General features: G+C 44.8%; 3 protein-coding genes and 1 non-coding gene across 6 annotated transcripts; 2 read left to right on the top strand and 2 right to left on the bottom strand.

Moving 5' to 3' along the window:
* Window positions 1–7,359: 7,359 nt before the first annotated feature.
* ccnyl1 (cyclin Y-like 1) lies at window positions 7,360–10,682 on the bottom strand. Of its 2 annotated transcripts, none has more exons than XM_068719708.1 (10): window positions 9,940–10,682; window positions 9,737–9,811; window positions 9,563–9,597; window positions 9,283–9,386; window positions 9,115–9,150; window positions 8,910–8,961; window positions 8,676–8,795; window positions 8,404–8,570; window positions 8,132–8,294; window positions 7,360–8,041 (listed from the first exon to the last, which is right to left on the bottom strand). In XM_068719708.1, exons 1-10 carry the CDS (start codon window positions 10,100–10,102, stop codon window positions 7,925–7,927), a joined length of 1,032 nt encoding a protein of 343 aa, XP_068575809.1. In that variant the 5' UTR covers window positions 10,103–10,682; the 3' UTR covers window positions 7,360–7,924. The 2 variants fall into 2 exon arrangements, with proteins under 2 accessions (XP_068575809.1, XP_068575810.1); XM_068719709.1 differs by having other exon boundaries at window positions 9,283–9,383.
* Window positions 10,683–11,823: 1,141 nt separating this feature from the next.
* trnas-cga (transfer RNA serine (anticodon CGA)) lies at window positions 11,824–11,905 on the top strand. The gene has a single exon. It is a non-coding gene; the product is annotated as a tRNA-Ser (tRNA).
* A 188-nt stretch (window positions 11,906–12,093) lies between these two features.
* Window positions 12,094–15,575, bottom strand: gpr180 (G protein-coupled receptor 180). Of its 2 annotated transcripts, XM_068719501.1 has the most exons (11): window positions 15,382–15,401; window positions 15,152–15,289; window positions 14,919–15,062; window positions 14,742–14,836; window positions 14,547–14,652; window positions 14,053–14,233; window positions 13,900–13,949; window positions 13,571–13,728; window positions 13,280–13,477; window positions 13,114–13,191; window positions 12,094–13,025 (listed from the first exon to the last, which is right to left on the bottom strand). In XM_068719501.1, the coding sequence occupies exons 3-11, from the start codon at window positions 14,977–14,979 to the stop codon at window positions 12,870–12,872; spliced, it is 1,083 nt and encodes a 360-aa protein (XP_068575602.1). In that variant the 5' UTR covers window positions 14,980–15,062; window positions 15,152–15,289; window positions 15,382–15,401; the 3' UTR covers window positions 12,094–12,869. The 2 variants fall into 2 exon arrangements, with proteins under 2 accessions (XP_068575602.1, XP_068575601.1); XM_068719500.1 differs by lacking the exon at window positions 15,152–15,289 and having other exon boundaries at window positions 15,382–15,575.
* Window positions 15,576–16,144: 569 nt separating this feature from the next.
* LOC137878869 (dTDP-D-glucose 4,6-dehydratase-like) lies at window positions 16,145–19,154 on the top strand. Its single transcript, XM_068719332.1, has 12 exons — window positions 16,145–16,328; window positions 16,680–16,746; window positions 16,870–16,938; window positions 17,045–17,135; window positions 17,235–17,383; window positions 17,460–17,558; window positions 17,652–17,711; window positions 17,793–17,836; window positions 17,913–18,078; window positions 18,147–18,202; window positions 18,281–18,378; window positions 18,718–19,154. The coding sequence occupies exons 1-12, from the start codon at window positions 16,282–16,284 to the stop codon at window positions 18,822–18,824; spliced, it is 1,053 nt and encodes a 350-aa protein (XP_068575433.1). The 5' UTR covers window positions 16,145–16,281; the 3' UTR covers window positions 18,825–19,154.
* The last annotated feature ends 23 nt before the right edge of the window (window positions 19,155–19,177 follow it).

Here is a 19,177-nt window from a genome sequence, read left to right as displayed (position 1 = left end):
ACAAACCAGAACGCACGCACATATGTAGCATGTTAGAGTTATGAATAACTTGTCCATGTAAGAAACAATAGTTTAATTTAATGACATCACCAAAATAAAAACATTTAAAAAGTTTTTAAAGCCAATAATGCCAAATTATTTGGGGGGGGCTGAAGAACATTTTAGGGGGGCTTAGACTGCTGGACAACTCACTAGAACAAAGCAAGGTGACCCTAGCATGTTTATGTAAGTTCTGAGTTGAAATATAATGTTGTTTTTGAGTTCTACCGACAGTCTGAACAGCCAGTTAGACTCTAACACAGGGTGTACATTTAGCACAGAACTATGTAGGTCAGGTAAGAAGGGAAAAGGCCAGATTCTCATCCGTCCCTCTTCTGGCAAACCTGCTGTCTTTCGTGGACAGAAAACATCGACCACATATTATCAGAGGCATTTCGAGGAACACAGCGAGAGACGCAGAGACCTCTACTCTCCTTCAGAGCCACAGCCATGAGAGGCAGTGAGCAATGCGTCTCTCCTGAGGGAATTATGGGAAATGAACCGGTCTAAAGGCCTAGTATATCCAACGGGACGCAACTTCAGGCATCGCTGCCAAAGTGTCACAACACTGGCAGGCCACAAAACACTGACACGCACAAACAAAGACACACTGCGCAGATGCTACAAAACCACACGAGGAGCATTCAGGCTGTAGTATTTGGCTTGACTTCTTAAAGGTAAAATTTTAATTTTGCAAAATATATCAAATATACATAACTCCATTTGTAGGGTTACTTTTTAGTGACCAGAATTGATGGCGGTACAGGCTGCAAAACAAGACGTCATTGCTCAATAGCTGACTAAAGCAGCTAAGACGGACACATGCATGCACAGGAAACACATGGCTGTAAGCATCATGCATCAAAGCCAGCTGACACTCAGCTGACCAGACCGGTGATGTTTCCCGGTGACGGCTCCTCTCCCTGCCTTTGCCTGGCGCCGGTGCACTGTTGCCATGGGAGATGTTTATGTAAGCCATGCCTAATCCTGTTAACTGTTACTGCGGCTGCTGAGCAGTTCGGCAACGCTGCACTGCAAAAAAAAAAAGAAAATGTCTATCTTAAGTCCCTCCATTGAGTGCTGAGTTTTATTTTTGCCTTGAAACAAGTGAAACAAGCATCCTCATCTCATTTCCTACAGTAGAGGACAACCTAAAGCATCATGGACTATAAACCCACCTGACTGTCTTATCTTCAACCTTCACCACTGTCATAAAAATATAACCTTTCAATGTTTTCATATGATTGCCCTTCAACAATAGGAGCATTATTTAGGTATTCCACCATCTTCTGCAGGAAAGGAACGGCAAGGGAGAGGTCTAAGCCTAATTATCCCGATTAAAAAGCAGAGAGTATGAACGAGTCGTACAAAAGAGGATTATGCAGACATGAAAGAAGAGAGAGCGGGAGAGGAGCGGGGCGACGGAGAAATGGGAGAGCTCATGTAGAAGCTGACGTGGCTGATGAGAAGTCACATATATGCAGTCTACACAGCCTCACAAAGGAGATTGAACAGGGAACCTATGCGTCGCTGGGCTCCTCCCCCCTCCCCCCCATTCTCTCCACTCTCTTTTGCTCCATTAGCTTTATTAGTATCAGTCTCTTGGCTGAGGAATCAGGCTATTGTACAGCTACTTGATCATGAAGGTCAACAAACGATCCATTGTGGGTTTGATTCTGCCCTGCAGTGAGTATTAAGGTTTCCCCAAAGCCATTGGTGGCCCCTACCGAGGGACCGCAGATGTGGATGAGCTCTTAGCTACATCCAGTGCTATAAATATATTGTAAAATAAATGAACCGCAAAGACAATCTATAGTGATTAAATTTAGGCTGAGGTGGATTGTTCGGCATGGCATCTGTCGTTCCACTACTTTGGTCCAGACTGAAATACCTCAACAAATATTAGATGAATGAAGTCATGAAGGAGGATGAACCACTTCATCTTACACCACCAGCACTAAACTAATGACATTTCATTTAGCTTCGGCTGTATATAGTGTTATTATCTAAATGTTTGCATGCTAACCCCTAAACTAAGGTGGTGAAAACATTATACCTGCTAAACGCCCCACAGAATATAGAATGGAAAATACTTTACTGTCCACTTTTTGCGTGCAAAATTTGCTATTAAAAAGAAAAGACGTCATCTATGTCACGCGCCAAAAACAGCAGCTCCTACACTTCCCATAATGCAACACGATAGTCTTTTGTTCGAGCCTCCCTACCTGATAAACACCCGCATTTTTTCAACTCCTTTCTGCTGCTTAAAAAGTGTCCAAGCCCTGATGACGTCACAAGGGGTTTATGTACGCTTCCTCGATACAGAACCTACAATCCAACCATTTCACATGCATGAGTGGAACTCTCCGTGAGGATTAAGCTGATCTTGATAAGCTAACTCTGAGGACTGCCCCTTTAACCTCTCTCAAACACACAAGCATACACACACACACACACACACAGCTCCCCTCACTCCCCACCTCCCGTTTCTGCTGTGTGGCAGCACCGCACAGCAGCCGGGCCTGTAGCCCATTAAACACAGTTTTGTTCTACTCAGCGCGTCATCATCACTCTGATGCATCTGCTGATCGCGCCGCGCAGAGGAACATTAAAACATAAGCTCCGGCGGTCACCGGGGGAGCACAGGGCCTCGGCCTCATCACAAGCCTCACGAACCTCCTCCCTTAACCCTAACCCAGAAACACAACACCATCAGTGCACGCTATACTGCTGTTACACACGCCACGGGCCGGAGAACACCGCGTGACTGCATATTGAACGCTCTGCACCATAAAAAGCAAAACTCAGGACAAAATCTCATCTGAATGCCTTCAGCTTGCAGGACAAGTTTCTCTTTTTGCTGTGCAAACGAAAACACGTACGCGGATTAGCAGTTTTGTGTTTTCGATGAGAGCGATTGCAAAAAGGGCCGTTGACTCCTAACAGCCAGCGCAGCAGCTCAGTCATGTATGACGTTTTTTTCAATCGTAGAGGTCCATGTAACATCACGACTACACGCGCTATGAATCACCTTGTGTCCCGCACCTACTAGTTTAATGGCGAAGCCTGCAGCGGTGAGGAGAAACCTGCTCCCATTAAAGGCCAAAGTGCATTTGACCCTCTTTGAATCAAGTTGGCTAATCTGCCAAATGTCTGGTTTAACACTGACAGACTGGCTGTCCTGGTATTTCTCCCTGATGCCAGGAGCCAGGGGTGCAAAACAAGGTTTAAATCGTACACCGCGCTCATTAGAGGAGAGACGAACCAGCAGCAGTCAACCACTATTTTTGTGCCAGCTCAGCAGTCGCAACAGTGGGGCAGCGAAGTTGAGATGGAAGCCGTGCCATGAAACGGTAGGAGCTTATATCAGAGACCCAGGCATGGACATGCAGCGAAGTTAATAGCGACACATCTTTATTTTGACTTCTTTAAATTAGCTATCAAGATGATAAGATGATATGCACCAGCATCATGTTGTGTGCTACACCTTTTCAGCGCATTAGCTGTAAATTCGACCGATTTCGTGCAAAAACAAAGTTAGAAGAGCATCTGAAACATTGAGCTCTTAGGCCCAACTTAGAAAAAAGACGCGAAAGGGCCTTGAAATTGACCTAAACAGACTCATAAAGAGAGAGAGCACCAATCCTGGCAGCAGCATGATGTGTTTCCTATTAACAACTCATAAGAAAAGTACAATCTTGATATCGGGGAATACCGGGACTTGTGCTTCCACTGTAATATGAACGTAACAAAGCACTTGCAAATCAATTTTCAGCGCCACCTTGCCCGACTCTTCTCTCTCTCTGGGTGACAGTTTGAAGGTAAATTTCCATCTGATACAATTTTCAAAGCATTTAACACTCAAAACACATGCGGCTCTGATGTAAATGGCATTAAACAAAGCTGTCATTGTACACTGTGACACGCCACGTGAGAATGGTGGAGGGGCCTTTTTTTTTTTCGGGGACTAGCTGGTGGATCAGAGCAGCATGGAAGCCAAACGTGTTACATCCTTCCAGACTCATTTAATTCTAAGTGCCATGTATTTTTCCATTCATCTCCCACAAAGGGAACTTTTCTGTTGGGAGATGCGTTTGTGGTGAATCCACTCGGGACAATTCTGCGGTGCAGAGTGCAGCGCTTTAAAATGGAAGGCAAACAGGTGATTTGATTAGTTTGGATCATGATTTTAGGACTACAGCAGCTACTGATCTATTCATATGAATCCCACTTTGTCAGCCATCATATTGGAAGCTGTTATAAATATTTCCTTTCATTGTTTTTGATCAGGGTGATTGAAAGACATCCAGTTTTTATTAAAAGGCAAATATTGTCCTGATATTATTACGTTGATCTAACTCTAATCACTCTGACTCTATAGTAGCTGAGTGTGAATCTTATCCCTATGTGAGAGTCTTGAGATATTTATCGCGGTATGTTTTGTAATGTAATCAGTATATGTGCTTTCCTATGCATTATTGAGATGAAATAAATATTTATGATACAGTCGTGGTGGCACACTTTTGCCTTTTGTTACTTGAAGAAATCATGCACATTCAGTATGACCCACATACTGCTGGTAAGGTCTCACTGTCTAATATGCACCTCTCGCCGCCTATCACTCTTCATGCATGGACAGACGCAGATATGCACGCGCAACACACACACACACACACACATTCTGCAGCGTCAGTTTCCGTGTTTTCAGGCCTACCGGAGGGTTTGACATTGTACCGTTGAAGAGTGTGTGATATGAGGAGCGACCTGAGTGTGCGGAGGGTAAACGGAGTGACTCCCCGGGGGGGCAGCTTGTTCTCTCCAGCCCTCTTTTAGAGTTCAGACAAGTCCCACGATGCTGGGAGATTAATGAAGCTGCACTGACACCGTGATCCCTACAGGATATACACACACAGTCACAGGCGTACATGCACACACACTATCCATTTCACCTTATGACAGTTTTCATGTACCTGCGCTGATATGAGCTTTACACGATTCAGGTGCACACGCTCGACAAATATTCTCACAAACAGACCTGCACTCACGTACGTCAAGTAAGTACGTCTCATAGTGTGATTTACTTTTCCATCATGTCTTGTAACCCCATCAGAGAATTCTAGCTCCAATTTAAAAAGCTAATATCTAGGATGGGTTTTCAATGGCACCTTGCTTGTCATTTCAGCGTTATGTTGTAAATAATAAAGGATTTGAGTCGTCATCTAATAAGAAGCTCAGATGAAACAGGCTTGTGTTCATCTCCATCCTCCAGGCTGGCAGTGATACAAAGCAAAGCTGCACCAGAGCTCGGGAGAGTGGAGAGGATGTCGCATTAACACGCGGACTAATCTCACACCTGCAGTCAGGCCGGACCGTCTCACATACTGCAGCACTGCCTCCGTGTGGTCACACGTGGGTACTGCAATAATGCAGCTACAGAGGCAAGAAAAAGAGGAAATCAAATGATTTAGGGCCAACAATTGCCAAAACACTTCTACTATGAGTGCAAGAGCACCGTGCGGTTGGCTCGGTGGTTGTCATACTTAAGAGGCACGCTCACCCTGAGAGCTGCGTGATACATGCACCCATAGCAGCAGCAGATGGACAATACGCAAAAAAGTCATTATGACAGATGGGGGGGGGGGGGGGGGGGCAAACACCAGCATGACCTCGTGCTCCTTGATGGTGAAGGCGTCGCACAGGAGCTCACAGGAACGTTTTCTCTGAATAAGACAAGTCCCAGGAAAGACATCTGGACATTCCGTCCAGATGTTGATTATATATGTTGTTTGTATCATATCTTATTCATCTACAGACTTCATCCATTAGTTAAAATGGAAGGAATATGCAATCTATAAAAATAAAAAAAGCAGTTTCTATATTCCTGTTGAAATAGGTTACCTGGCAACTATCAGAATAATACCCATAGAGGTACTTATGGCTCAGCGCAAAAAAACAGCAGGACATGAATTACAGGTACATTATATTTTTCCTTCCTTAATTACATGACGACCACGGTGCTTGGCTGCCTGACTACTAGAATTACCATCCCTATGAATATTTTGGGAGACAATGTTTCTTCTAGTTTGTTGGATCTTGAAGTGCATTCGTGTCAAATCAAAAACCCCCGTGATGTAACATTTCCACCAAGGTGGACAATCAAGTCAATCTGTTCTAGCAAGCACTGAACAATGGAGCTGAACAAAGGGTAATCATTTAAACGCACAGCTGCCAGTCTCGACTAGGCTGCTGAAAGACATTTTAATGACTGCCTTTATTCACCACATGTCACGTTTCAAAAATCAGGCACATGCAGAAAAATGTGTTGATGCTTTTGTTACGTCGAGACGAGATTACTGCAATTCCTTATTATCAGGCTGCTCTAATAAATCTCTTAAATCTCTCCAATTGAGCCAGAATACATGCTGCACGTGTACGAACAAAAACTAAGAAAAGAGATCATATAACTCCTGTATTCTCTGCACCGGCTCCTTGTAAAATCACAAATTGAATCTAAAATCCTTCTCGACTTCAAAGCCCTAATTAGACATGCGCCGTCATATCATGAGGAGCTTCCTACACACTGAGCTCCTCTTCTGCCAACTACTCTAAATATATGAATCATTTGTCCTATGCATTACACATTACATGTCTGTCCATCCTGGGAGAGATGCTGCTCTATAAGCTTTCTTCCTTTTATTTATTTTTCTCCCCATTAAAGGTTATTTTTTCATATGTTGTTCAGATTGTAAAGCCCTCTGAGGCTAATTTGTGACTTGTGATCTTGAGCTATACAAAATAAATAAATTTGAAGATATATATATATATATATTTAAATATTTATATATATAAAATATAATTTAGAATATTTATATATATAAAATATATATTTAGAATATTTATATATATAAAGAAATATATATATATATATATATATTTTTTTTTTTATTAATTTAATAAACCACCATAAAGTCGTCAAGTTAAGTCAAGTTGAAAATCTGTCTGCTTGTCATTCTACTTGTGTGTAGTTTTCATTGGAGATATATGTATGTGTGAATAGTTACAAAGTGAATTCACTGATTCATAATGTGCTTTATAAGATACTTATTTAGGATTTGTACGTGTTCCACATTTGCCAGTGGTCTTGGTGTCTTCGTACATGAATCCACCCGATATGAAATATCAACTCATATTTTTTCCTTTCTGAAAAAGGACGAAGGAAAGAATAAATAGTATTGGTCTTTGAGCAGTAACAAGGCAACGCTGTGGACACAAGGGGACTTCCCAAAACCAAACACAGACCACATCTCCCACCGAAGCAGCTTCAACTTTAAACAGCGACTGAAATTTATTTGAATTAAATAAAGTCTTGTACATTTCACAGCTATAGGGGCCTACATAGTAAGCAAAACAAAGTTTACTCTTTGTCCATGTGCAGAACTACACCACAGGGTAGTTCAGTCCGCCGTTGTGTGAATAAAGGTGAGGGGGACGCGGCCGGTGGAGAGACGAGGGCCAAAAGCCAGAGAAGTGACTCCTCAAGAGGAAAAAGAAAAAGTCCTTCAGGAAGCACTTTCATGCTGATTCCTTCCAAAGTTACACATCCAACGATTAATAAAAAGTTACAGTCTGCAAAACATTTCACCGTATCATCATGCGTTAAAGGCAGATAGCTGAAGTTCTTTGTAATCGACACAGAGACTGGATTCGTTATACTTTAGCGATATTGTATGGTAAACTTCTTTCCCTTCCCCCGAAAAGTCGTCATTTCACGTTTTGTAATGGAACTTTTTAGTGACTGATATCATCCTAATCTACTTTGGAGACGTCTCTTGTCGAATGCTGTGGCGTCCCCGTCCTGGAGCGTCGCTCTCAGCCCGCCGCAGACTTACGACAGCACGGCCTGGGAGGTCTTGATGCCGGCCATGTTGTCCACACTGACAGACCTCTTCATCGTGGACTTGCACAGGTCCTTGTACTTGTCCTCGCACAGCCTGGAGATGGCCTACAGACAAAACCATGAACACTGTTACTACCTGACCCACAAAAACAAGGAGAGACGTTTTCACATGCGGCGTGAACGCGGCGTACTCGCCTCCAGTTTTTGGGCCCGCTTGTTGCTCAGCGGCTCCAGAGGGAAACTGAGGTTGTTGTCGTCCGCCAGCGAGCGCAGGTCAAAGTAATACTTGGCGTAGACGCTTCCCGGGACGTTGATGTTGAACTGGAGCAGCTCCAGGAAGTGACGCTCCATCTCGTTCCTGCAGGGGGGGGGGGGGAACAAATCCGTAGAATCGGGGTTCAACATATTGGGCTGCGACGCGTCTACTCAGCTGGTTTTAGCTCAAAGAACAGCGCGGCGACACTCACATGTCCTCCACCGTCATCTCTTTGAGGATCTGGCAGTAGTCGACGTTCCACACAGCCTGGTCGTCCCACACCTTGGAGGCCAGCAGGATGGCACCGAGGACAATTCGCTTCCAGTTACAAGGACAGATGTCCATCTCCGCATACGTCAACAGCCTTTCCAGGTATACCTGACAACCCAAATGCAGGTTTTACACAGGACACACACACACGCACACGCACACGCACAGCAGTGATAGAGACAAGAGGGTCTCAACCCGTCGTCGTGAACTTACCAGAGTGACGATGGCGCACTCGGCCGTGAGCTGCGCCGAGCTGAAGAGCGTCCGTATGAAGCGGTAGATGAGTTTGTGTTCCGGGTCGACCACAGAGTAGTCATCTGGAACCTTCTCTCTCTGTCGGGCAGAAAGGGGGGGGGGGGGGGGGGGGGGGGTCATCGGCGTTATGGAATGGGCACAGAGCGAACAGTAAACGCGGCTACTTCGTGCGGTGAAAGGACCGAAACTCACCGACAGAGGGTGCTTCTTCTCGTCGAAGATGTCCACCGAGCGGTTTGAATCTCTGCAGGAGCAGAACATTAAGGAGCCAGCTGTTAAACGTGCAAGACTATCAGAGTTCTCTCACACTGCACAAAAACCCGGAGGAACACAGAAATGTGGAAAACAGGACAACAATTTGTGAGGTCAAATCTACAACATTTCAAAGGTTTCCTACCTGTTTTTGATGTGATAGTATATGGCCAATGTGACGCTGGAACAAAGAGAAACCGACACAGACGATGTGATTTTAACGGGCTGACATGTAGAGATCACGTCTGCTGTGAAGGAGGATCTTGAGGTCCGCAGTTCACATGACCGTAACCTGCTAAAAGGAGTCACTCACCATTTGATGGTGCTCTTGAGGTTGGGCTGGCTGACTGTGCTGTCATCGAGGAATATTGTTGAGCAGGAACTGTACTTTTTGGTCAGGAGCCCTGGGGACATCTGCTACAAAGAGACATATAATAATAATAATAATAATAATAATAATAATAATAATAATAATAACGCACATGACTGGAGAGACGCCGAGCGTCTAAATATAACATTTATGGATCCAGTTTGTTGTGTGTGTGTGTGTGTGTGTGTGTGTGTGTGTGTGTGTGTGCATCTTTGTCACTTACATGATTCAAGTAGTTGCTTTTCCTTTTCTCACGCACTGAAATGGGGAGAGAGAGAGAGAGAGAGAGAGAGAGAGAGAGAGAGAGAGAGAGAGAGAGAGAGAGAGAGAGAGAAAAAGAGTTTTAGGAGATTCAGAGAGAAATAAAAAAAAGCATCTTTATCAGAGAAACACTGACCGTCTGTCTGCGACTTGTTGAGGAAGAGAGTGCTGGCTCTGGGGTGGTCTGATGGGTTGGACTCTTGGGCCAGTTCTGTAATATGCAAATATGAAAGTGAAAAGGGGGGCGGAGCATTTTTAGAGGAGTCAAGTGGAGACTCTTGGGTCGTATCTATATAGAATGTGTTCGTCTCCATAATGTCAAATGTCTCCCTCACGCACCGTCTGGGAGCTCCCTGTCGCTGATGTGCTGCAGGTAGGTCCCGGTGTCCTCGCTCACGTCCTCCGCGGTGGTGATGGGACACTCGTCCAGCTCCACCTCCCTCCTCCTGTGGATTTTGGGACTCTCTCCGGGAGAGATGCAGCAAGACACCGAACCTCCCATCGTTGTTGACCTATAACAGTCGTGCTGCAGCCATAAAACTAATGACAACACCGGGGCAACTTAATAGCACCAGAGTAAATGCGGATCCGTCTGCGTCTGGTTTCAGATGCGCTTGAGAGTAGAGTGCGATCTATGTCATGACAGCCAACCGGGTGTCTGCGGTATGTGCAGGACAGCTGACATATTCAGGGCGTGTGCGCAGCATAGCACTCGTGCACGTAAAATACGAATAACACGCGTCGGGCTGAATACTTCCGCACGGTGAATATGTAATATCAACTCTTTTCACGGAACAAGAGGCTAACAATACAAAGTCACGAGCTCCTCTAGCTCCCTCCACGCTAGCTTCCGCACCTCAATCCATTCTTGGCTCTTCGGCGGCATGGCTCAGTCCATTTCCACTGCGGTTGAAGTCTTTTGTCACAATTGAAGGCTCTCGTGCAAATTCCCGAACCGGAAACAACTCGACGTGCAACTAAGGAAGCGCAAAGGTAGCGTGTACGGGATTTATACACAGATAGCCAGCACTAGCTTTCATATCGTCGCATTTACGGGAGACACGTCTTGGTTGTCAAATCCACCGAAGAAGTTAAGTTCAGAGGTAACTTCCGGCTGTTGCTTTTCAAAATAAATGTCCTCATTGTGGATTTGTATGGCGTTGTTATGAACACAGAGTAGAATGTCAAGCTGCTAGCAATTATATATTATATATATAATAATGTAAATAGATCAACACATTATATGGACATTATGCCTATACAAAACATGATTAGTAATCAAAATGAAATCAAAATCTGAAAATATAATTAAACTGCAACTGTTCAGCTTGAATTTATGCAAATTAAAATAAAAATAAAAAGATGATCACAGATGGTATTTAATACTAAACAATTACAGAAAATGTCAGACTTGTGAAAATAAAATCACAATTCTGATAAACAAAATCAAAGTGACAACAAACAAATCTGTATTTTCTCAAAAGAAATCTGTATTTTCTGACTTTATTAGTTTTTTTCTGTAATTATTTTATAATTTCAACTTTATTTCATCCTCATTTATTTGTTCCATAATAGTTAATTTATCTGCTTTTATTATTATTATTATTATTATTATTATTATTATTTATGATTTAAATTAACCGGAAGCTCTACTGCTGCTGTGTGTTGTGAGCTTTACACATCTGGTGGGCTTTCATCTGCAGGTACCGCCCCCTCAATTATTAAGAAAATATAGGCGTTGAGGACAACCTTCTTAGGCCACGCCCACCATGAATCCAGACGTTCCTATTGGTCACCTTTGAGCCAAGCTGTTACATAATTGGATGAAACTGCTCAATGACGTGTCAAGAGTATACAGTTAAATGTTAGATATTAACAAACTCAGTTTGACTCTTCGAAATGGCGTTACTGACGACCTTCTGCCTCACCAAAACTTGCTTTATGGGGGCGGGTTTGGTGTGGGGAGTCCTTTAACCACACGGTTGGCGGGTCGATCCCCGGCTCCTAATGTCTGCATGTCGAAGCGTCCTTGCTGTCATACACATGAATGACAAACAAAAATAGAAATTTACTTATTAATCTGTAACGTATATAATTACAGGTGTCAGGTACAGGTCAAGTTGAATAATGATAATTACAGGTAACTACAGGTTAAATGACGTCGCAGACATCCGTATAAATCTGTATTATTAGATATAGTATTTATATCTCTGAGCATGCGTAGTCACGGTGGCCGAGAGGTTAAGGCGTTGGACTCGAAATCCAATGGGGTTTCCCCGCACAGGTTCGAATCCTGTTCGTGACGTGTTTTGGTTTTTGCTTTACGTGGGAAGTATTGATTTTACTGACAACGTGGCACCATATATGTATAACAGACAGTTTTATAATGACGCTAAGCACCCCAAATAACACCGTTGTCACTGGGTGAATGGGATATACAGATTAATTAAAGCATTTCCAAATATATTTATTCATCAAAAAATTGTGGTCGTCATACATTAGTACCTCTCGCAGATTGCAGCACCGTCACATAACTGCATTTATTTCACAATACCTTTACAGCAATGTGCATGTACAGAAAAAAAGGAATGACACTTGTTTGTTGTTTTTATTTTAATTAACTTGCACTGTAACCATATCTAACAATCCAAGGAGTCAATGTTTAGGCCTCATATTTTGTTGGTGAGAATAAGATTGCCATAGTGGGACAAAATAGACAGTGACATACAATGTACATACTGCTCAGATTACACACACACACACACACACACACTGCTTTAATGCACACCAACATCCACTTTCCAAATATTCACTCTACAAAATAAATACACAATGAATAAATACGTCAACGCTTGCATGTCAGACGAGTTGAATGACAAGGATGCGTTCAGTAACACTCCATCCCTAAATCTGACTGAGCAGTGGTGCAACGCTTCCCTGTGCTTTGCATCTTCCTTTAATAGTAGCAGTGATTATCAAAGTCAAGAGCACACATCGGTGTGCTTGCAGAGAAGCTTCCTTGAACACGACAAACCTCTCTGATCAGCATGCTGATCTTGTGTCCTCCTGTTCTCTACCTCCGGCCTGCAAGTATACGTTTCCACCACGTAGAGGTAGGGTGTTGCGGTAAATATCGTCCTCTGGTCATTTTGTGACCCGTGCTTTAGCTCCCTGGTAACTTGCTTCTTCATGCTCAGGACGTCTCCCTCCTCACAGCGGGAGGTGAAGGGAGGTGCAGCCTCGGGTGTCCCGTTCTCCCTTTTCGTGCTTCAGTAGCGCCCCCTGTAATTCGTCCGGGACATGGTGAGCGGCAGAGACACGGAGGAGAGGGAGGAGACCTCCCAGTAGAGGGAGCGGGAGAGGAAGAGCTGGTAGAGGACCACCATGGAGATGGACTGGCAGAGGATCACACCGACAGTCACCATCTAGGGAGGGGGGGGGAGAGAGAGAGAGAGAAACTAGAAAGTGAAAACTGAAATATTGAAGAATAAAGATAACTTTTCGCGTGCGAACCTTCTCCCTCTGGTGCTCGTTGAAGACGGCCGACAGGAGGAAGAGGACGGGATGACAGAGGAACCACAGGAAGCATCCCTGCAGAGGACACAAGGAAACAAGGAAGACCGCGTGACCACCCGGAGAACTGCGAGGCTGAGGATTAGCGTGATCTGTTGATCGGTACCTTGGCGAAGCAGAGGTAGAAGTCTCTCTTCAGGGTGCTCCTCTCGGTGGAGATGATCTGGTAGAGGACAGAGGCCAGCAGCAGGGCCAGGCCCACCCTCAGAGCGATGAGGAGGAGGCCCGCAACACTCTGCTGGACGTGGTAGCTGTGGTGTTGGCTCTCTGATTCCGAGTACTGCTCCCACAGCAGCAACGCTCCCTAAAACGAGGACAGTTTCACTCTCAATAGCTCTGCCGATGACGTATTTATGTGAAAACCACACGTAGGCTTCTCTTACTAAAATCAACCTACCTGTACGACGCCTCCACCGACAGCGACAGCCGTTGAAGCCGGAGTCTGCTCCCACTGCAGAGGTCTGGACTGAGGCTTCCTGCCGCGGCTCAGAGTCCAGCCCACACACAGGCTCAGCAGCATGTACAGCATGGACACCTGGGACACCATATCCCAGACTGCACAGGGAAACAGGAAATGGAAAAGAACGGGGCAAACCCCCACGGCAATTCATTTCGTGTCCGTTTACAAACTAATCTGAAATTAAAAAAGACAGCTGCGTTAACAAAATCGAGCTTAAAAAGCATTTACAAACACACACGAGACGTATTTAAGAGAGAGGAACATACACTCTGCCAGGCTGCCCATCAGAGGAATACCAGTCCCATCTCTGGAATACCTGTAAAACACATTAGGACACATAAGAAACTCTGTTATTGAACTGGTCACAAAACCGGTGTGCGTATATTTTAATTGTATAATATCGACTGCATGGACTCCACCTGGCCAAGTGGATGTAGCTGCAGAGAGCGGAGCAGCCCTGTAAGGCCAGCGCCGTGGTCAGCACTTTGAGGACCGTGTGCATGGGACCCCCTTTCCTCAGAGCCTGGTACAGAGGCTGGCAGTAGATGCAGCAGGCTATGAAGTAGGCCAGCAGCAGCAGGAAGTAGAAGCCATGGAGACCTGGGGAGCGAGACAACACAACGAGTCACATTTTGTCCCACATGAATGATGCAGATCACTCAGGGCCCAATCCCTACATCTTCCAAAACACTCTGAGTATCAAAGATCTGACATGAGGTAAAACCATTACGCACTTTCAACCACTTAAATATTTAACAACTTTTTATTAGCTCCACGCACACACAAAGCAGTGGATGTGGACGACTGCGTATAGTCGGGAAATAGGTGGAAAGAACTCTCAATTCAAGCGGATTTGGGATTCCCTACTTTGTTGCATTAATAATGAAATATGAAATGTCCCAATATCTCTGACCTGCCTCCTCTGCGCTGAAGTGCTCCAGAGGATTTCCAGCCGAGTCGGGGTTGAGCATCAAGAGAGTAAAACTGAGATCAGCGTGGTGAGGAATCACTGCACCTCCCTGGACACACGGACAGGAAACAGAGAAGAAGAACTCAGGTTGTATGTCCATGTATGTGTTTGTGAAGGTGGGGATTAAGACGGTGTTACCTGACAGGTGTATCTGTCAGCATACAGGGCCTGCCAGGTGGTAGGGGACGACTGACGAGGGATCGACTGGTTGTGCTCGTCTTCGCGGAGAGAAACTGAGGACAGGAGGACAGACACGGTGAGCGCGTGGAGGAATCACAACACGCCCCTCTGTGTTGAGTGAACGCTGGTTCTTACTGGTGAATTGGGCTTTGGCGAGCCTCTCGGGGCAGCTGAGGTTGTCCAGGTCCGAGTCCATGTCCTGATACAGCAGCAATCTGGACTCCTTCTCCGTAGCCAGAGCGGAGTTGTCCAGCCTGCACACCAACAGACCGTGATCCCCTACAGAGGGACAGAAACGGGACGTGGGTCAGCATTTCAACACTTTAAAAAAACAGATTCCTGCAGTAAGTATCCAGGGCCAGACACACCAGGTCAACGAGGCCTGTAGCTGACCTCTGACCTCACTCTTGAGCAGACAGGGAAGCACATCTGGAGCCCACAAAAAAGTGTCCTGCAGCAAGAAAGTCCAACACAATAACAACTCTGATACTGCAGGAACAAATTAACTGGAACAGAGAAAGACGAGTAAAAGCGACGTTAACCATCAGTCAGTGCAGATGTTATATGTGCGTCGTTACATCTGCATCTTTAACGTTACCTTGGTACATGAATTTAGTGATGAACTGGCCGTTCTGCTGTCTCGCGGCTTCGCTCTTAAAAACTCCCGTCACACTTTTCCCAAAAGCCTCCGAAGTGAGCAGCACTGCGACCACGAGTGTGGCTAATGCACGCGACATTTTTCACGTTATCGACAAATAAACGCCAGCTCATGAATTCAATGAAGCCACGAAGCCAGAAGTGAACGAGCTGCGTCAAGTTACCCAGGATGAGACCGGAAATTGGGTGTTTCTGCACACAAAATAAAAGCTCATATACGTCTCACTTTGTGGACTATTAGAATAATAAAAACAATGTATGGTGTGTACAGTGACATGGACCAATTTTTCGGAATTTAATAAAAATTAGGGATACAATTAAAGATGATAGGTTGTAATAATATACCACCGAATTGCAAACTAATAGCACTGTAGTTCAGTATATGTCAGGTTTTAACCAGTAATACGTGACTTGTAATCAAAACTACGCAACCCTTCGAAAAACACCTATTCATTTTGACCAAAATGTTACCAAAGCACTTTTATTTTGAAAATATTTTCCAAGTGTTGCATATCCCTTGTAACTCACTGGACACTGGTGACAGGTTGATTGATTTGCAATTCACCCAATCAAACAGCGCAAATTCCTCTCTCGTCAGATAGGACAACCAATCAGAGAGTAGAAACTAGTCTGGACGCGTAAAATATCCCGCCTCCTTTTCAACGTGTCAACACTGCCGTAAAACGACAAGTGACTGTCGCAAACCACACAACGCATCTAGTGTACTGAGGCAAATAGAGAAACGTCTCTGCTCCCCGTTAGCTAGCAGGCGCTATAACGAAATATGAAAACGATTAATATGTCGTTATGTCTGTAGGAGACTGTAATATGAATATGAAAGATGGACTTCAACAGGACTGTTCTGGTGACTGGAGGCTCTGGATTCATGTGAGTTTATTTATGCATATTACACCATTACGTTCATATCACTGGTGCATTAACATGTAAGCAGCAGTTTCATGTTGTAGCTGGCAGTGGTGGAGCTGATGCTGCCTACTTCATATTATACTGGCTGGTTTTATTTACTGTTTAACAATACATTTCATGTATGATCAGCAGTGTGCAGCATTTGCAATGTATGTGTTTTTAAGTATATTTTAACCTGTCAAATAAAAGTACAACTTTTGCCAATTAGAAGTATAAAGCAGGAGGTAATTAAAATACTCAAGCACAGTATAAGTACCTCTTAATTACAGTGTTTGATTCTCTCTCTCTCTCTCTCTCTCTCTCTCTCTCCAGTGGCTCCCATCTTGTGTGTTCGCTGGTCAACAGACACCCTGACTGGAGGATCATAAACCTGGATAACGTGAGTCTTCACACTGTCCTTGAGTGGACACATAGCTGCACATATCTCAGTACGTGTGTGTGTGTGTGTGTGTGTGTGTGTGTGTGTGTGTACTGTAGCATTTCTCTGTCTGATCTCCTCCAGTTGGATTACTGCTGCAGCCCCAGGAGTCTGGAGAGCGTTGAAGACAGAGCAAACTACACCTTCATCAGGGTGAGCCGTTAGTGCTATAAAACTAGAGATGCTCATGTTCACAGTGACATTGGTACTTTCACCATAACTAGTAGGTCTCACTATTTAAATCTCCTCTCTTCAACAGGGAGATGTGTGTGACTCACAGCTGGTGAATCACATCTTCAACACAGAAAACATCGACGTGATCTTTCACCTGGCGGCCAAAACGCATGTCGGTGAGCAGCAGCTGTTCAAACTGAGGTTCCACTCGTCTAAACATTGTACAGTTGTGTTAATAAGCTTCCTGTTTTTTATTTGTGCTTCCCCTCGCTCAGAGTCGTCGTTTGAAACCCCGTCTGTTTTCCAGCATGTCAACGTCGACGGGACCAGAGCTTTACTGGGAGCCGCCCATCAGGCCCGACACCAGCCTCAGCGATTCGTCTACGTCAGCACTGACGAGGTGTACGGAGCCAGTCTGGACCAGGTCGGTGGACTGATGGATGTTTGGACTTTATGGTTTTTGAGTCATTTAGGGACTAGAATACCTATGATGTGTGCAGGTGTTTGATGAGAGCAGTCCAGTGAGGCCCTCCAACCCATATTCTGCCACGAAAGCAGCTGCAGAGTACCAGGTCCGATCCTACTGGGACAAATATAAGGTACACACACACACACACACACACACACATTAATCCAGGTTGTGTTCCTCACAGTTCTGTGTTTGTGAAATACTGCTCTGTGTATTTATTAAGTTTCCCATCATCATCACGAGGAGCAACAACATCTACGGGCCCAGACAGTTCACAGAGAAGGTACGGCGCAAATGGGCCCTTTATTTACAGTGGGAATCATGTAATGACATTCTAAAACCAACAGTCCTCTCGGTCTTCCAGGTCATTCCGAGGTTTCTCACCCTCTTGCAAATGAACAAGAAATGGTAGGTTTGTTTGAACTTTATTTTGAAAAGGTTTCACTGACAGAAAAACTAAGCCCAGTTAATCTCGTTCCATAAGCACCGTCCAGGGAACCCTCCCAAAATCGCGCCATTTCCTGTTTGTCGACGACGCCATCAGCGCCCTCCTGCTGGTTCTGGAGAAAGGCATTGTGGGAGAAATCTACAATGTGGGAACAAGCTGCGAGATTCCCATCGTGCAACTGGCCAGGGAACTTGTTAAGATGGTGGGAACCGTTCTGCTCATTGAAACATAGAGCAAATGTCCAGAAAACTCAAGTGTCCGTTTCTTTAGGTCAAGAATGTGCCGGACTCCGAGGTGAACGATTGGCTCGAGTTTGTGCCCGACAGGCGAGTATTAAGAAACATTACGTTTCGAGACTCGATCGGGACGGTGATCTAATTGACTTTTGACATCTGCTCCCGTAGGCCGCGAGTTGACCTGCGCTACCCAATCACATGTGAGAAGCTGCAGCAGCTGGGCTGGAGAGAGGAGGTGTCCTGGGCTGAAGGCATCAGACAGACCGGTACAGAGACACAGTTTGGCAGACGAAGAGAGACAGACAGACAGAGACAGAGAGAGAGAGAGAGAAACACACGCAGAGAGAGCGAGACAAACAGAGACACACACGCAGAGACAGACAGAGAGACAGATGAGACACAAATGGAGAGAGACAGACAGAGACAGACGAAGAGAGCCAAACGGAGAGAGGCAGAGACAGATAGAGAGACACACAGACGATAAAGCCAGTACATTGAAGCCCTAATCCACATAAGGTGCATGTTTCAGCCCAGATTAGGAGAAGTTCTCGTGATGGTTCCCTCTCAACAAGACTAACTCAACTTCTGTGTTCTGTGTCTTTTAGTCAAATGGTACCAAGACAACCCAGACTTCTGGTTCAACGCGAGAAAGGACCAAGAACAGATCAGAAGCGGGCTGGAACAAGACAGCAGCGCTGTGCAGAGCGGATGATTCTTCTTAACTGTATCTCACCGGTTGTTGGACCAACAGGAAGGCAGAGCCTCTCTTCAACCAAAGCATTTCAACTGGAAATGATGCACTTTATAATATGACTGACTGATTCAGCTGATGTGACAGATCCTGAATGTATGATGACATTTGTGACTGAACTTCTCATTTCTTTCCTTCTCAGTTTAACTTGAGCATGTAGCTCTTAAATCCAAAGACCAAAGATGATATTAACGCAGTTCCTCATGGAGGGAACTGTAGCCAAGTCAAATCATTCCTTTTATACACGGTTTTCTCAGAATTCTGTATTTAACTGCAATAAACTTGATTATTTAATAACTTACGGTGCTTTTCAT

Source organism: Cebidichthys violaceus, unplaced genomic scaffold (genome assembly GCF_023349555.1).
Source record: "Cebidichthys violaceus isolate CVI_PGR_0920_01 unplaced genomic scaffold, fCebVio1.0.p SCAF_24, whole genome shotgun sequence".
NCBI classification, from domain to species: domain Eukaryota; kingdom Metazoa; phylum Chordata; class Actinopteri; order Perciformes; family Stichaeidae; genus Cebidichthys; species Cebidichthys violaceus.
Note: the sequence above shows the minus strand (reverse complement) of the source record. Positions and strands in the feature narration are given on the sequence as shown.

Excerpts from the sequence above, each read along its gene's own strand:
- gpr180 (XM_068719500.1), bottom strand. The coding sequence starts at position 15,520 with ATGTCGCGTGCATTAGCCACACTCGTGGTCGCAGTGCTGCTCACTTCG. Across the intron at positions 13,729-13,899 it reads GATGGGCAGCCTGGCAGAGT|TCTGGGATATGGTGTCCCAG; the intron begins GTATGTTCCTCT and ends TTCCCTGTGCAG. Across the intron at positions 13,026-13,113 it reads ACGAGCACCAGAGGGAGAAG|ATGGTGACTGTCGGTGTGAT; the intron begins GTTCGCACGCGA and ends CCCCCTCCCTAG.
- ccnyl1 (XM_068719708.1), bottom strand. The coding sequence starts at position 10,102 with ATGGGAGGTTCGGTGTCTTGCTGCATCTCTCCCGGAGAGAGTCCCAAA. Across the intron at positions 9,598-9,736 it reads CAACAAGTCGCAGACAGACG|TGCGTGAGAAAAGGAAAAGC; the intron begins GTCAGTGTTTCT and ends TCCCCATTTCAG. Across the intron at positions 8,571-8,675 it reads AGTGCGCCATCGTCACTCTG|GTATACCTGGAAAGGCTGTT; the intron begins GTAAGTTCACGA and ends TTGGGTTGTCAG.
- LOC137878869 (XM_068719332.1), top strand. The coding sequence starts at position 16,282 with ATGGACTTCAACAGGACTGTTCTGGTGACTGGAGGCTCTGGATTCAT. Across the intron at positions 17,384-17,459 it reads ACGGAGCCAGTCTGGACCAG|GTGTTTGATGAGAGCAGTCC; the intron begins GTCGGTGGACTG and ends TGATGTGTGCAG. Across the intron at positions 18,079-18,146 it reads CCAGGGAACTTGTTAAGATG|GTCAAGAATGTGCCGGACTC; the intron begins GTGGGAACCGTT and ends CCGTTTCTTTAG.